The 16,884-nt window shown below is 51.2% G+C and overlaps 1 protein-coding gene across 4 annotated transcripts in view; it reads right to left on the bottom strand.

The window, feature by feature from the left end:
* The window catches only part of Tet3 (tet methylcytosine dioxygenase 3), a 108,434-nt gene extending 105,703 nt beyond the window's left edge, over positions 1 to 2,731 (bottom strand). For 2 of the 4 annotated variants that reach the window (XM_075983720.1, XM_075983724.1), the window contains exons 1-2: positions 2,242 to 2,613; positions 713 to 1,444 (exon numbers count right to left, since the gene is read on the bottom strand). In XM_075983720.1, coding sequence (XP_075839835.1) covers positions 713 to 1,015 — 303 coding nt within the window. In that variant the 5' untranslated portion in view covers positions 1,016 to 1,444; positions 2,242 to 2,613. Of the gene's footprint in view, positions 1 to 712; positions 1,445 to 1,835; positions 1,919 to 2,241; positions 2,614 to 2,657 lie in introns of those variants that run through there. The other 2 variants (XM_075983722.1, XM_075983721.1) reach the window with 2 other exon arrangements.
* Between the last annotated feature and the right edge of the window lie 14,153 nt (positions 2,732 to 16,884).

The raw sequence follows: 16,884 nt of genomic DNA, 5'->3' as shown, positions 1-16,884 counted from the left end.
TAGAAAGGAAAGAAGCCCAATACAGGGCCACTGCCCCTCCAGCCCCCCCCCACACCCATTCCGGCTGCTCTCAGCCCAAGTCTTCCCCTGATCTTCTACCCTGAACACAGGGAGTCCTTGAGAGTATCTCAAAAGCACATCATTCATTCATAAATTGGCATCCAGTACCTACTACTATGCCAAAAAGTCTTTGGCCCCAGAAAGTATCCCATATCATTGAGAAGCCCAATCACGCATCTCTCACTAAATTCCCTGTTTAAGAAACAAGAACCCAAGGAAAGGTTTAGAAGAGAAAATACCCCTGGCTCCATCAGGACAGCACCAAAGCCAACCAGTCACCCAGAACTTTCACTCTAACTTCATCCACCTCCATCTCCAGTGCCTCACTGCCACCACAGCTGCCCACATCACCCACCTAAAGTCCACCTGAAGCGTCCAGCTCAAGCTAGACGTCGCTGTCCTGCATCAACCATCAACACCCAGGAGGAGGAGGTTGGCTCTCCATGCTCTGCAAGGGACTGAGTTACTCTCATACAAACCGTCAGCCTGAAAAAGGAACCCACTGGGCTTCCAACAGCAGGCTGGGCTCCAAAGGAGACCAAGGGACCAGAAATGGAAGGGCAGGCATAACTGGATGAGCCTTTTTAACCAGACCCTCGTGATGACGACGCCCTCAAGAAAGGGATGGGGAGCCTAGCAGAGGCCCGCTTACCTCTTTAAGAAGCCCCACTTTTTTCTTCAGCACCTCACACTTGCGAAGTTTGCAGATCTGGTGCGTGCGGCGATTGGTGCAGCTAGTGCAAGACCCACAGTTTTCCAGCCGCCGGCAGGGCTCACAGGTCCCACACCTTTTTCTTTTCTTTCGCCCATCTCCACCCCCTCGCAGTTGGGTCTCACTCCCAGCCATAGGAAGCCCAGGCCCCTGGAAGCCCCCTACCATCACCTGGCCCTGCGGGAAATCATAAAGGCCTGGGAGGTCCGACTGGACCGCCAAGGGCACCTGAAACTGGCTCATGATGCTGAGGTTGCCAGGGAAGGGAGCATAGGTGCTGGGTTAAACTACTGTCCAGTCTCCTGATGCCAGCAAATGCCACCAACAGGTCGTTCTCTCCTAAACAAGTCTACAAGGGTGACGGCAAGAAGCTTCGGCCTCCGGAATGAGTGTCTCTTCTTGAACCCTCTTCACCTCCGCTGCAGCCGGCTGCCAGGGCTCCTTCCAGGACCAGTCTCCCACCTGCAGGGCCCCCGGATCAGGGACAAGACAGTAGCAGCAGCAGCCCCCAGGAAAGGTTTCATCTTGGCTGGGTGGGTTCTTCACCCTCACCCACCCGGGGCTCAGGCATGAGGCGAGCCAATGGGTGTGTGGTGGGGCAGATTAGGGTGAGGAGTTTCCTCCTGACAGTTCTCCCTCCCTGGGTCAGGATGGTGGAGAAGGCTACGCTGCCTGGGGGTGGAAAAGACACAGAAAGGGGAAGCACATCACTCGGGGCTCAGGGACAACTTTCACGTGTTATCTCTTCCTGCTTCTGGGAAGAGAGAAAATGGGGGAAGCCAGAGTCTGAGTCAAACGAAATCATTAGAGCCTCAGATGGAGGCACAGGGAACTAGTTGGGGGTAGGGAGGCATTCAAGGGGATGAGGGGTGCTAAAGGTGGGATTTCTGAGAAAGTTGCTCTGTGCACCCCCAAACATACATCTTCCACTGGCTTGTGAGTTTCATTAAAATCCAAGCGAAGTCCCTTACTGGGGGGCCACAGGACCTTCCCCGAGGTAACAGAGCTTACAAAATAAAGTTTGCAGAGGTTCGTTCATTAGAGTGGATGGCACCCCAAGTACCTAGGCGGCCTGGAGGTGGGGGGCGCGCCCGTGGGGAGTCCCAAGTCGGCCACCTCGCCAAGCCCCCAAGAGAGGGAGCCCCGAGGGCCACAGAGGAAAGCGACCCGCGCCACCGAGGGGCGCGCGGAGGGGGCGCGCTGGGGCGCAGGCCAGGCTGCGCGCGCCGCCGCCGCCACTGCTCCGGCTCCTTTGTTCTGGGGCCTCGGCCGCTCAGCTCCCGCTGCACCGCAGCCCCCGCCCCGCCACCCCCACCCGGCAGCAGCGCACGGCCACCCGGAGCTCCCTGCCGGGTCTCCGGCTACCCTGCTGTGCCCACCCCGGCCTTGCCACGGTCCCCGCGCCGCCCCTCCCCCCACGCGCTGCCCCTCCCCCACCGCGGAGCCGGAAAGCCACCGGCTGCACCGACCTGCCCGCCGCCTCCGGGGCGGAGCGCACAAAGGGGCAAAGTTTCCCAGCCTGCCGCTGCCACCGCCGCCACCGCCACGGCCCAAGGTGTGCGCCTCCAGGAGCGGAGCGCCTAGCCCGGCCAAGCTCGCTGCGCGCGCGGAGTCCCCCCGCCCCAGTCCTGGCCGAGCACGGGACGGCACAGGAGGAAGGAAGAGGCAGCGGCGGCGGCCGCGGCGGCGGCAGCAGCAGCAATGAAGGCGGCCGCGGGACTCCCCGCCCCCCGCGCGCCGCGGCACGTGCTCGCCCGGGGACTCCCCCGCCCGGGAGGGCGCGCACGTGCGGTCCCGCCGAGGCTGGCCGCTAGGCCCGGGACCGCGCAAGAGCGGAGTTCCCGGGTAGGGAGCGATGCGCGCGCGGGCCGGCCGGGCTTTGCACCTGCAGCGCCTCCTTGGGCCTCGCGGAGGGGCCCTCCGGAGAAGCGGCTGTCCCCGCGGGCTGGCCCGTCCCTGCCCTCCGGCGGGGCCCGAAGCCCAAGCTGTCGAGGCGGGGCGGGGCGGGGCGCGGACCTCCCCAGCTAGGCCCTTGGCCCAGCTGCCTGGGTGTCCCCACTTCCTGCCACTCCCTGCGTGCTCGGGACGGCCCCACACTCGCAGCCCCGAGCCCAACCGACTCCCTTTCTCCTCCTTGGCTGCTGCTCGCTCAGGCCGAGGCAGGACAATAGGGGACATTGCGCGTTTGCATACCGAGTCAGCCTAGCCGGCAAGAAGTGGGTGCCCGAAGGCAGAGATCGAGTGCCCGCTGCATGGCATCCGCGTGAGGGTCACAGCCAAGCGCCCTGACCCGGACGACCCCAGGGCTCTGCCATCGCCAGCCTTCCTGACGCGGCGTTCAGGCTCTTTAGCGTCTAAAACAAAGACTAATTCAAGACAAGCCCCCCGCCCTCCTTGATTCCCAGCGTAGAGGGACGGGGCACATAGCGGAGAGGAACCCAGACTGACTCCGAAGGGGTCCAAGTCACCACCGAGGCCTAAACCTCGCAGACACTTTGAAAAAGTCACCCTGGGTAATATTCCAGGCAGGGGGTAAGGGGCAAGACACAAGAGTATTTCCAACTTGCCAAACTGCCCATTTCTCTCGCTGCTTTCCCTACCACCCCGCACCTGTTGTTACTGGCCAAGTTGAAATTCCAGGTTAGATTAACTCAGCTCCACCCATCTGGTCTGACTGCCAGGCTAGAGTGCCCACAACTGCCTTCCACCTACCCGGGTTGCTTTGGAGAAGGGTAGGTCTGTACCCTCCCTACGCACGGGCAAGTCCTGGCAGAAACAGCCACGGGGTGGACTAGCCTGACCAGTTTGGGCGGTGCTCACCCAGCCAGGTACCTGGCATGCGTCCTGGCTGAAGCTAGCAACTCAGCCAGAACTGGAAAAAGAGCATTCGGCCGCCTATTTGTATGTGTTGGGGGGGGGGGGGAGGCGCGGGTAACTGATCTCAAACAGCGCCTGCTGTCCAGAAAGCTCTAGGCAGTTAGTTGAAACAGCCAGAGTTGTCTGGGACTTCCCTCTGGCACGTCTGATACTCAACAACCTGTGCCATAGGCCAGCTTGTCAGCTGGGTGGGTGGTGAAAATGGCTGCAACATCTACTTCCTACTATGGCCTTTGGAAGGACTCAAGAGTTTCTGCTTCGGGGAAGTTGAGAGTAGCTACAGACGACAATATGGAGAAGTTGTGGTCTTGGCACATAGGCACACAAATACTCGCGCGCACACTTACAGGCATGTACACACAGCAAAAAATAGGTGCCTGTTTAAACATGTTTAATGTCTCTTAAGTGGTTACACTCATGCTGGTTATGCGATTCACCCGCCTCCTTTCTCTAGCCTATTCGGTCGATGGACTGGATGTGAGTGAGGTGAAGAAAATAGCTTAGGATCAGAGAATTGTGGCCTCCAGCTCTGATTCTGCCATTGACCAGTGACGCAACCTTGAACTGGGTACATACCATCTTCTCAAGAGACTCCAAATAAAGTACTTATTATAGGGTTCACTGAGTAACAAATTATTCTTTTGGGGTTTCTTGTTTGTTTTTTAAGACAGTTTCTCTGGAACTCACTTTGTAGACCGGGCTGGCCTCAAACTGAAAGATCGGCCTGCCCCTGCCTCCTGAGTGCTGGGATTAAAGGTGAATACCACCACACCTGGCTCCACAAATGATTTTGTTTTGTTTTGGTTTCTCTGTATAGCTTTGGAGCCTGTCCTGGACTCACTCTGTAGAACAGGCTGGTCTTGAACTCTCAGAGATCTTCGTGCCTCTCTCTCCCAAAGTGCTGGGATTAAAGAAGTGTGCCACCACCACCTCGCACCACCTTTGGCTTAGATAACCTGATGGAGTGATGGTGTGTGTTCACCAGGACAGAATACAGGGATGCCTGTGGCCAGCCGTGTGGAGTGAGCAGATGAGGCCTGGTGGTCCAGTTCATAAGCAGGTCTCGGGTGTGGAAGAGCTCAGGGCTGGGGAGAATGAGAGAAAAGAGGTCTCAGAATGAGCCTTGGGGCACATCAGCCCAAGAGCAGTCAAAATGGGTGGCAAAGATTGAGCCACCTGAAAGGAAGGGACCATGCCTGGCAGAAGAGCTACCTAGCAAGCCGTCCCAACCACTCCTCTTTCTGGAACTTTAAATCTCATTTCTTCTGTGGCTTTGCCCCTGCTGCCCTGCTTCAAGTATTCCTTTCCCACAGAGAAATAAAGGTTTACCCCTTCATCCTAAGGTCCCAACAATGAAACAAAGTACGGTTCCACCAAGGTTTACACTGGGAACCCATGAGTGTATTGGACTTACAGAATGTTGTTGAGGGGTTTCTGGAAGGAACATGGGTGACCCCAAAGCAGCAGCTGGACTTCACTCAGCAGGAATGACTCCTGAAACAGTCGAGTAGATGAAGACCCTCTGTTAACGTTACCAATTTATATACTCTAGCACCTCCCACTTGCAATTAGGGCAGAACTGAGTACAATTGGCAGGAAGGAGGGGCTTGAAGCTTGGGTGAGGGGCCAAGAACTCCCAACCCCAACTTCTATGAGGAAATGTCAACATTCAACATGCTGAATCTTGATGGATTCTTGCAAACAGGCCCAGCTCATCTGGTGCAAGTGGTCACTTTCTACTCAGAGGACTGAGGTCAACAGCATACCTCCACCTTCTAGATTCTTGAAAACTCTTCAGGGCTGGGCATAAATGCCAATTCTTCCAAGAAGGTTTCAATAACTTGGATGCCAGGGTTCCTTCCCACCCTTCATCCACCCACCCTTCAGAGAACAGTTATTCATGTTATAACTGTTTGCATATTTCCTTTCTCATCACCAGGCCAGCTCTGAAGGGCCAGGACCACACTGTTCTTTCTCCTTTGTCACCTCAGACCTAGCACCAGATCAGTGTGTGTTGAAGGAAGAAGAAACAGGTCAATTGTGCCAACCAATGAAGTATCCCGAAACCACTAGGACCCATAGACTTCCCCAGTTTCTTCCCTGACTAGTGTCCAGCCTACCAAATCCTTCAGAGGTGCCTCAAATGAAGTACAAAATGCTCAGGTCTCTGCCTTGGGGTTTCCAGCCTTCTGTGCTGTGGCTTTATTCCCATGCTGGCTCAGGCCAGATGAGCAGCTGAGGAAGGGTGAGCAAGAACCACAGCTCTGTGCAGGGCTTCAAGATAATTGCAGTCCAGGAGCTGCAGTATCGCTGACATTGAGAAGTTACGATCCAGGTCACCTGAACCTGCTCCATCAGAAACCCTTCCAATCTGGCCTTGCAATCTAAAAAAAAAAAAATCTTGTCAAGTTTTTTTTTTATATGTATTTACTTATTGTGTGTGTGTTATATGTGTGGGCACACAGTGCATGTGGAGGTCAGAGAACAACTTGTGAGAGTCCGTTCTCTCCTTCTACCTTGTAAGTCCTAGGCATGGAATTCAGGTCATCAGGCTCGGTGGCAAGCACCTTCACCTGCTGAGCCACATTGCCAGCCTCTCTGATGTCAAGGTGAAGACGTGCTGGGCTGAAGAAAACACTTGGGAGGTGTGTTCAGCCTGTGGCCAAAGTCGTGGTCTGGCCCTGAGGTGTTTAGGAGAGAATATCAGATCTGCCCTTTACGAGCTGGCCCGGCTGGCCTGGCTGGCCCACCCTCCTGTAGGAATGTGTGCTCCGGAGAGGAGAGGTCAGCACCCTACTGCAGCTACCATGCGGGCTGGACCTGGACAGGGATGCACCTTACCAGACAAAGAAGCCTTACGGTTTGCAAGGATGATAGGGCGGTTTCTGGATTTGGGCTAAGCAGTAACAGGAGCTTCAGCTCCACTGAAGAATTGAAGTTGATTTACGAGTGCAGCAGAAGGGACAGGCACCATAACTAGACGTGAGTGCTTGTGTATATTGACCAAGATGGGGGTGGGGCACATGGCTCGACGGGAAAGGCAGGTGACCTCCAAGTCTGGTGCCCTTGGTTTAGCACCAGAACTCCCACGAAGGTGAAAGGAAGGAACTGACTCCATAAGTAGACCTCTGGCTTCCACTTGTGCACCCTGGTAAGGGTGCCCCCAATAAAATAAAGTTGTAAAAACTAAAAACAATGATCAGCCACCCAGTACTGCTGGGACTGCTGAACCTGCAAACACTTAATGTGACTAGCCTCGGAAGAGACTCCCACATCTTGTCTTCAGCTCAGCTATGTGGCTGGTTGCTGAATAGGGCTTTTGATACGGGCCCTGGGCTTGCTTGGTTTCACCTTCTACTTTTTTTTTTTAATGTCAATTCTGAGAGTTGAACTCAGGACTCCAGGCTTGCCTATCAAGTAGCGTTACCCACTGTGACATCTCTACAGACCCAGCTTGCGTGGTTTTCAAGACTGAAGATGTTGGGAAATGTACTTCTTTAGTTATATATTTGGTGGGGGGGGCATGAGTTTTTGTTTTTATTTGAAAGATTTGTTTATTTGTCTAAGTATTTTGTCTGCATGTAAGTATGTGCACTGTGTGTGTACCTGGTGCCCGAGGAGACAGGAAGGGGGCATCAGATCCCCTGGAGCTGGAGTTAAAGATCTTTATGAGTCACCATGTGGGTGCTGGGAGTCAAATGCTCGTCCTCTACAAGGGCAAGTGTCTTAATTGCTCAGCCATCGTTCCAGTCCCTATTTGTTAAAGAAAAACAAAACTATACTCAGCCGGCATTTGCATGGAGCTTTCTGAATACATTGCTCTGTATGTAGAGTGTTCAAACAGAAATCATGAAAGTGTCGCTTTCCTTTGCGTATGGCATTGTACTTTTTATTGTTTTAGAGGTAAAGTCCCTGGGGCTTAAAGGAGTAATAGGTCCGAAGTCATTTGGTTACTGAGTAACAGGAACTGCTCTACAGTCCGACTCCTGCTAATCGCTACGGCTGATGTGGAACCAAGAATGGCTGCTGAAGAAAGGTGAATTCTCTGGTGGGCTCAATGGGTCATGGTGTGTGTGTGAGATTCTCTGGTGGGCTCAATGGGTCATGGTGTGTGTGTGAGATTCTCTGGTGGGCTCTACGGGTCATGGTGTGAGTACGTGAGATTCTCTGGTGGACTTTATGGGATCATAGGATGTGCGTGAGATTCTCTGGTGGGTTTTATGGGTCATGGAATATGTGTGAACATCTAGACTATGCTTTTGCTTTGTAGATTTTTTCCTTTCTTTCTCTCTCTCTCTTTCTTTCTTTCTTTCTTTCTTTCTTTCTTTCTTTCTTTCTTTCTTTCTTTTTTGGACAGGGTTTCTCTGTAGCTATGGAGCCTGTCCTGGAATTAGCTCTGTAGACCAGGCTGGCCTCGAACTCGTAAAGATCTGCCTATCTCTGTCTCCTGAGTGCTGGGATTAAAGGCCTGAGCCACCACCACCCGGCAGTGGATTTATTTTTCAAAAATCATTTCAAAAGATTTATTTATTTTTCTTTTATATAAACTCATGAATGCCTCCCTACACGTATGTATCTGGTGTTTGAGGAGGTTGGAGAAGGGCATCAGATGCACCAGAACTAGAGTTACAGGCAGCTGTGGGTCATGCTGTGGGCACTGGGAACGAAACCCAGGCCCTGTGAAAGAGCACCCAGTGCTTTCTATCCCTGAACTGTTTCTCCAGCCTTAGCCTTTGTGCTTTATGACAAGATTTGCGACTTCATTTTGAATCTGAGTTGACTGAAATCGGCTGTGTTAATCGCAAGGCAAATACAAGGATAATGACAAAGAGGTGCCATCACCTGGAAACCTTCAAGCTGAGGGGTCTGGGCAGGGGAGGGGCTCTGCTTGACTCAGAGACCCAGGGTGACAGATGCTCAGCTTGAATAAAGGCTTGGGTGCTTCCAAGTGTGATTGCAGAATCAGTTCGGTTGCTAGTAGGAATCAGTTACCTGATACCGCAGTAGCGAACAGTCCCCGGATTTCAGTGATGTCACATGACAAAATATGCTACCCAGGGGAGAAGGTGATTCTGTAGCTACAAGTGCTGCTAGCGTGGCACTTGGTGTTTGGATCCCCTGCCCCATGCAAAAATCCTGAATGCCCTAACGCTTGGGACAACAGAGAGAGGAAGATCCCTGAGGTTTTTGTGGCCAACAAGCCCAGCCAATCAGTGAGCTCCAGATTCAACGAAAGACCCTGTCTCAAAAAATAATGTGGAAGGGCTGGAGAGATGGCTTAGCTGTTAAGACACTTATTGCTCTTGAAGCTTTCACAAGGGTTCAGAACTCAGTCCCCAGCATCCATGGCCAGGCTGCTCACAACTACTAGGAGCAAGAATTCTAATTGGTATTATTAATAAAAGCCCAGAGTCAGCTATCAGGGCGAAAGCTGAAGGATCAGAGAAGCAGAGCAGTCACTAGAGAGTCCTTTCCTCTACCAATGCTCGGACCAAAAGGGGTGATCCTTTCACTACGAATCCTCAGACTGCATCTCCAGACTGACTGCTCAGACTGCCTGCCCGCCTGCCTGCCGGCCTCAGACTGCCTGCCGGCCTCAGACTGCCTGCCGGCCTCAGATTGCCCTCCTCAGACTGACTGCCCGCCTCAGACTGACTGCCCGCCTCAGACTGCCTGCCTGCCTCAGACTGCCTGCCTGCCTCAGACTGACTGCCTGCCTCAGACTGACTGCCTGCCTCAGACTGACTGCCTGCCTCAGACTGACTGCCTGCCTCAGATTGCCCTCCTCAGACTGACTGCCTGCCCACCTCAGACTGCCCGCCTGCCTGCCCGCCTCAGACTGCCCGCCTGCCTGCCCGCCTCAGACTGCCTGCCCGCCTCAGACTGCCTGCCCGCCTCAGACTGCCTGCCTGCCCGCCTCAGACTGCCTGCCTGCCTCAGACTGCCTGCCTGCCCGCCTCAGACTGACTGCCCGCCTCAGACTGCCTGCCTGCCTCAGACTGCCTGCCTGCCCGCCTCAGACTGCCTGCCTGCCCGCCTCAGACTGCCTGCCTGCCCGCCTCAGACTGCCTGCCTGCCTGCCTCAGACTGCCTGCCTGCCTGCCCGCCTCAGACTGTCTGCCTGCCTCAGACTGCCTGCCCACCTCAGACTACCTGCCTGCCTCAGACTGCCCACCTCAGACTGCCTGCCTGCCCGCCTCAGACTGCCTGCCCGCCTCAGACTGACTGCAATGAGCTCCTGTCTCCTCCTGCCTTTTATTCCTCTCTTTGTCCATTCACATCACTTGTCTCCACCTCCCTAGTGCAGGGATTAAACTTGAGAGCCACCACCACCTGGCTCTGTTTTTCTTTGAGACTGGATCAGTCTAGTGTAGCCCAGGGTGGTCTTGAACTCACAGAGATCTATCTGCCTCTGTCTCCCGAATCCTGAGATTTAAGGTGAGTGCCATCACTGCCTGGTTGCTAATGGCTTAGCCCTGTAAATTTTAAGTATAATTTTTCAAAATTGTGTGTACACAGGGGAGGGGTGAGTGTGGACCGGTGATTATGGAGGTCAGAAGAATACATTGGATCCCTGGAGCTGGAGTTACAGGTGGTTGTGAGCAGACAGGAGGTGATGGTGTACTCTTTCAATCCTGGAGAGAGAGAGAGAGAGAGAGAGAGAGAGAGAGAGAGAGAGAGGAAGAAGAAGAAGAAGAAGAAGAAGAAGAAGAGGAGGAGGAGGAGGAGGAGGAGGAGGAGGAGGAGGAGGAGGAGGAGGAGGAGGAAGAGGAGGAGGAGGGGGGGGGGAGGAGAGGGGAGGAGAGGAGAGGAGAGGAGAGGGGAGGGGAGGGGAGGGGAAGGGAGGGGAGGGGAAGGGAAGGGAAGGGAAGGGAAGGGAAGGGAAGGGAAGGGAAGAGAAGAGAAGAGAAGAGAAGAGAAGAGAAGAGAAGAGAAGAGAAGAGAAGAGAAGAGAGAAACATAGCCCAAATCAAGAGTCTCAGGTTGATAAGCTATTCCTATGCCTGCCTGTCTCTAAGGTATTACAGCAACCTGTCTTTCAGATCTGAGATGACTGCTGGCTCTAAGAGCAAGCTGCTACAACTACTTGTTTGTTTACTTACTTGTTTCTTTCCTTGAGCCACAATTTACAAAAATTACTCTTAAAAATCAGTAAGGTAAAGTGTGATAGAAGAAAACTCATGCCAACCTCTGGCCTCCACATAAACACACACACATACACACACATACACACACATAAACACACACACATACACACATATACACACATACACACACCTACACATACATACACACATACACACATATACACACATACACACACATACACACACATACACACATATACACACATACACACATACACACATATACACAAACCTACACATACATACACACACATACACACATACACACACATAAACACACACATACACACATATACACACATACACATACACACATATACACACATACACACACCTACACATACATACACACACATACACACACATGCACACATACACACACATAAACACACACACATACACACATATACACACATACACATACACACATATACACACATACACAAACCTACACATACATACACACACACACATAAACACACACACACACAAGTATATTATCTGGGCCAGTGAGAGGGCTCCAGAGATAAAGGAATTTGCTGCCAAACCTGATGATCAGAGTTTGATTCCCAGGTCCTTCATAGTGGGAGGTGAGAACCAACTCTTAAAAGTTATCCTCTGGGGGCTGGAGAGATGGCTCAGAGGTAAAGAGCATTGACTGCTCTTCCAGAGGTCCTGAGTTCAACCCCCAGCAACCACATGGTGGCTCACAACCGTCTACTATGAGATCTAAAGCCCTTTTCTGGTGTTCAGGCAAAACATGCAGGCAGAATACTGTATACATTATAAAAAAAATAATAATTTAAAAAGTTATCCTCTGACCTTCATATGGAAACACACACACACGCACACACACGCATCCATCCATGCACACACAAAATAAATAAAGATGTGTTGTTTTTAAAAAGTTTTTACAGTTCTGTCACAAAACATGTACATTGCAGGTCAGGGGAGCCCTGTTTCCATTGCCACCAGCAGCCCAGGCTCCTGCAAATGGCCCCGTCTCCCGTCAACCTGGAGCACGGGGTGGGGCAAGTCAGGCATCCACCCTTAAAACTTTCCCTCTAAGTGCTAGCTCCTCTCCTGCTTTCCTCTCACTGGCCCATGCAGGTCACAAGCAGGCAGGAAGATTGCCTGAAGGAGCGGGGAGTCTATTTGGTTAGCGGGATTGGTAACTGATGCACAGGGAAGGGACATGTGGTGGATGTGCGTGGAATTCATTAGTGCTATTCATCTTGCCTTTCCAGGGCCCTGCTCCTCCTGGGGGATGCATAATTGAGTTCCCATTCTCATGGACTGTCACTCTCTACCCTAGAGCAGGCCCAGAGATTTGGACTTCAGGGAAAGAAATCTGGGTTAAGGGAAGTGGGGTAGAAGGGGTGAGCGGCCTACAGGGCAAGTTAGTAGAAATCAACGTGTGTGAGCAGAAAAGGGCTCAGAGTATATGAGGCACCAGGGGCTGGCCTGATGAGATCTCTCCGACGATGTGCACTTGACAGAGGCATTTCCTGCCCCTGCCTTTACCTCCCACTCATCCTTTCCGGTTAAGCTCTGGTGACACTTCAGGAAGCCTTTGACAAGTCCTGAGACCAGTAAGCACACACTCACATCTCAGAATGTCTGTCCCTGTCTCATCCACTGGGCTACTGGACGGAGGCTGCCTTAGGGTGGGACGTCAGGGTGCAAGCAGAGACGGTAGCAGAAATCTAGGCGAGGAGAAATGGAGTTGTGGAAGAGAGGGTAGAAAGAAATGCGGAGAAAGGTCTCGAGAACGGGGAAAATCCATAGCATGGAGGCTGACTGGTGAGGGGGGCAGACAAAGAAGTAAAACCAAGGGGCCAGACGAGGGGAATGGTGCTGAATGTCGCTGGGCCAGATATGTCTGATCTGAGGTACCCGGCGACAAGCCCACAGACCCAGGAAGTACAGGTAGGGTCACACCTATGCAGGGAGAGCAAAATGGCTGGGTCAGGTGCTATGAGCTGCTTCTGGGTAAACGTCAGTGTTGAACCCTCACACAAGGCCTGAATTTTTCTGTTTGGTTTGTTGTTGTTTTTTGATACAGGGTCTCTTGCTTCTCAGGTTGACCTTGAAATTGCTATGGAACTGAGGATGACTTAGAACTTTTCAACCCACCTGCCCCCACCTCCTGCGTTTTGAAAGAAACTTATACAGAGGGGTGGGTGTGATAGGGAACAGCACAGAAAATATGTATTGCAATAAAATGGTGATATTCCTAACTACAGATCCTAGGACTTTATTGGGTACAGTGAAAAGTATTTTAATTTTTAGTGTGTATGTGTCTGTGTGTCTCTGTGTGTGTATCTGTGTGTGTGTGTCTGTGTGTATATCTGCGTGTATGTATCTGTGTGTGTGTATCTGTGTATGTGTGTGTGTCTTGTGTGTGTGTATCTGTGTATGTATCTGTGTGTGTGTATCTGTGTATGTGTGTGTGTCTGTGTGTGTGTGTATCTGTGTATGTGTGTGTGTGTGTATCTGTGTATGTGTGTGTGTCTGTGTGTATCTGTGTATGTATCTGTGTGTGCATCTGTGTATGTGTGTGTATCTGTGTATGTGTGTGTGTCTGTGTGTATGTGTGTGTCTGTGTGTGTGTGTGTGTATCTGTGTGTGTGTCTGTGTGTGTGTCTGTGTGTATATCTGTGTATGTGTCTGTGTATATGTATCTGTGTGTGTATCTGTGTCTGTGTGTGTGTCTGTGTGTATGTGTGTGTATCTGTGTGTGTGTCTGTGTGTATATCTGTGTATGTGTCTGTGTGTATGTATCTGTGTGTGTATCTGTGTGTGTATCTATGTGTGTGTATGTGTGTGTGTATCTGTGTGTATATGTGTGTGTATATCTGTGTGTGTGTGTCTGTGTGTATATCTGTGTGTGTGTCTGTGTGTGTGTATCTGTGTATGTGTGTGTGTCTGTGTGTCTGTGTGTATCTGTGTGTATATCTGTGTGTGTATGTGTGTGTCTGTGTGTATATCTGTGTATGTGTCTGTGTGTCTGTGTGTGTATCTGTGTGTGTGTATATGTGTGTGTGTCTGTGTGTATATCTGTGTATGTGTCTGTGTGTATGTATCTGTGTGTGTATCTGTGTATGTGTGTGTGTCTGTGTGTATCTGTGTGTGTATCTGTGTGTGTGTCTGTGTGTGTATCTGTGTATGTGTGTGTGTCTGTGTGTATCTGTGTGTGTATCTGTGTGTGTGTCTGTGTGTGTGTGTCTGTGTGTATATCTGTTGTGTGTGTCTGTGCGTGTGTGTGTGTAAGCACATGTATGCCAGGGTACATGAGTGGAGGTCCGAGGATAAATTTTAGGACTCGCTTCTTCCACTGTGGGTTCAATTCAAACCATTGGGCAAGCTCTTTAATCTTTGAACCATCCCTCACCTGCCTGTGTGTGAAAGGACTTTACAGAAAACTATTTGCCCCATGATCTGATGTGATCTGGTTCCCAGGCTGCCCCTGTCCCATCTTCTGTAAGCAGGAGATTGTCTTGAGACTTGAACATATCAGTCTTTTTACATTTGGTATTCCCTTGAGCCACGTTTGCAGGGGCTTCACAGCGCAGGAGCACCGGTCCTTAGAATCTCTAGAAGATCCCATGCTTCCCATTCAGCTGCCATGCCCATCTATGACATCGTCTCTTCTCTCTGTACATGGAGACACTTCCCCTGGATGCCTGAGTTCCCGTTCTGGATCCTCGAGGTATTAGTTTGTGACTGTGTATGATTAAGTCACATCCTACTTCCCATCTGCAGAGATACCTTTGCAGAATGACTAAATGAGCCACCCTAGGCAAAGCCCTGTCTCAGACCTTGGTATACAGTAGGCACTCAGCTGGCCTACCCTCCCACCCCCAGCTAATCCCTTACCTCCTCTTCCAGCTTCACAGAGAAATGATCTTACAGTGTTTTAACCATATGTAATCATGACAAACAGCACTCACACATCAATAATCAATTACTTACAGTGGTGGTCTATAGACTACTTGGGCAGCCAGGTGCTAGATATAAGGGGAGGCGGTGACTCCCCATTTGGGGGCAACAGTTCATCTTTTTGTTTATTTATTTAGTTTTTCAAGACAGGGTTTCTCTGTGTCATCCTGGCTGTCCTGGAACTCACTCTGTAAACCAGGTTGGCCTTGAACTCACAAATCCACCTGCCTCTGCCTCCTGAGTGCTGGGATTAAACCTGTGCACCACCACCTGGCCTGGTTCCCTTCTTTTTTATGCTCAATCAAAACTAAGCTGTATCTAAGCTGTCCTGGACTCGTCTCCTCTCAGGTTCTCTGCTCTTTCCACCCCAGCCTGTCTCTGTTTCTTTCACTCTGTGATTCCCTACCTCACCGACGTGCCTTTGATTTTGGCCTTTTGGGTATCAGCAGGGCAGTCCTCCGTAGAGCCTGGGAGGCAACGCAGCCAGTCGGGAGTTAGTTTCAGAGTCCTGCTTCTCAAAGTACAGGCCATGAATTTGAAGCAGGGGTCCCACTCATAGCTTCAAGCAGGGCAATTCTTAGCAGGCCCTGGAACTGCTGGTCAGAAGCTGAACTAGATGTAAGCAAACCTTCGGGGGGCGGGGGGGGGGGTAAGATGGAGACACTGCTAGCTGACATCAGCGGAGCACAGGCCTTCTTCCCTGAACGGGGAGGGGAACTTCCAAAAGTGTGCACAGCAAAGGATCCGGTCACAGGTGCCACTCCAGCTCTGTTCCCCGGGGAAACTGAATCCTGTCATAGTGGCCTTTCATGAGCCCGGGATGGAAGCCACCAGCCCATGTTGCCATGTCTCCTCAAGTCTTCTGCAGGGCTGGATTAATGGTGACAAGACTAGACGATGACCCATTGCCATCCCAGACTACAAGACAATGTGAATTTTAATATTTCCTTGTGGAAAAGCATAGAATTATTAATGAATCAAAATCTGTAAGACAGGAAGTAGGGTGTCAAAGACATGAAGAGGCCACAGGAGAAATAAGAGATTGGCTACTCAAACAGCACCACACAGTGGGCCACGCGGACAGGCAGGTCCTGCTCAGATCCACAGACCGACAAGGGACCTCGCAGCTGCTAGGAGGGAAGGGAGAAGAAAGCCCAGAAACAGCCGCTTGGTGGAGAAGTTGCTGCTCACTTTCACAGCAGGTAATGCAGAGGAAGCTGAAGAGGCTTCTGGGACACAAGGAGGCTGCCCTTGGCCAAGAGCCTTCTCTGGAAGTAAGCAGGTAAATTGCTTCATGTGGGATACCAGGAGTTGGGTTCCTATGGGCACTTCTTAGATGTAGGCACCAATGTCAAAACAGGCAAAAACTTCAGGATTAGGGAGGGTTGCCACATGTAGCAAATAAAATAAAAGATATTCAATTGAATTTAAACATCAGATAAAACACCAAGAATTTCTTTATGTGGAGAGTATATCCGTATCTAGTCAAACACCCAGCTCAGGACAGTCTCTTGCTAAACCTGGAATTCACTGATTGGCTAGAGTAGCTGGCCAGGCAAATCCCCAAATCCTATCCCTGTCTTCAGCCCTGGAATTCCAGGAGCACACCCTCTGGGCCTTTCCCATGGGTGCTGTGGATCCCAGCTCAGGTTTTCAAGCTTGCACAGCAAGCACCTCACCCCCTGAGCCATCTCTCCAGCCCCCACCTTAATTTTGAGTTTAGAACAGAAACAGAGTTTGTTATGTTAGTGTCGAGGTGGGGCAGACTTTGGTGGCGTATTGTTTGCTTTGTCAAATGTTTTGCTCTATGGGGTGGAGACTGCCAATGTGGTTTTACATTGAGAGTTAAGGAATGCATATTGTTACAACAATGCTGTTTTGATCATCAGGAGCTGGGTCTCTGAAGAAACAAACTGTCTCTTAGTCCAGAGCAATGCAATCCTATTTAACCAGACAAGTTGTTTTCACGTAAGCAGGCACCAACTCGAGAGCCACAAAATAAAGTGAGCTAGCTGTTTACGTTAGGAGGTAATATTTCGAAGTATACAATCAAATCCTACTTAACATTAGCAGCCTAAATTAAAAGATAATTAAAAGATAAAAGATTTGCCAAACTAGGAAACATTCTATTTTGCCTAGAAGGAA

The sequence above is a fragment of the Microtus pennsylvanicus genome, chromosome 8, assembly GCF_037038515.1.
Source record: "Microtus pennsylvanicus isolate mMicPen1 chromosome 8, mMicPen1.hap1, whole genome shotgun sequence".
Taxonomy (NCBI): Eukaryota; Metazoa; Chordata; class Mammalia; order Rodentia; family Cricetidae; genus Microtus; species Microtus pennsylvanicus.
Note: the sequence above shows the minus strand (reverse complement) of the source record. Positions and strands in the feature narration are given on the sequence as shown.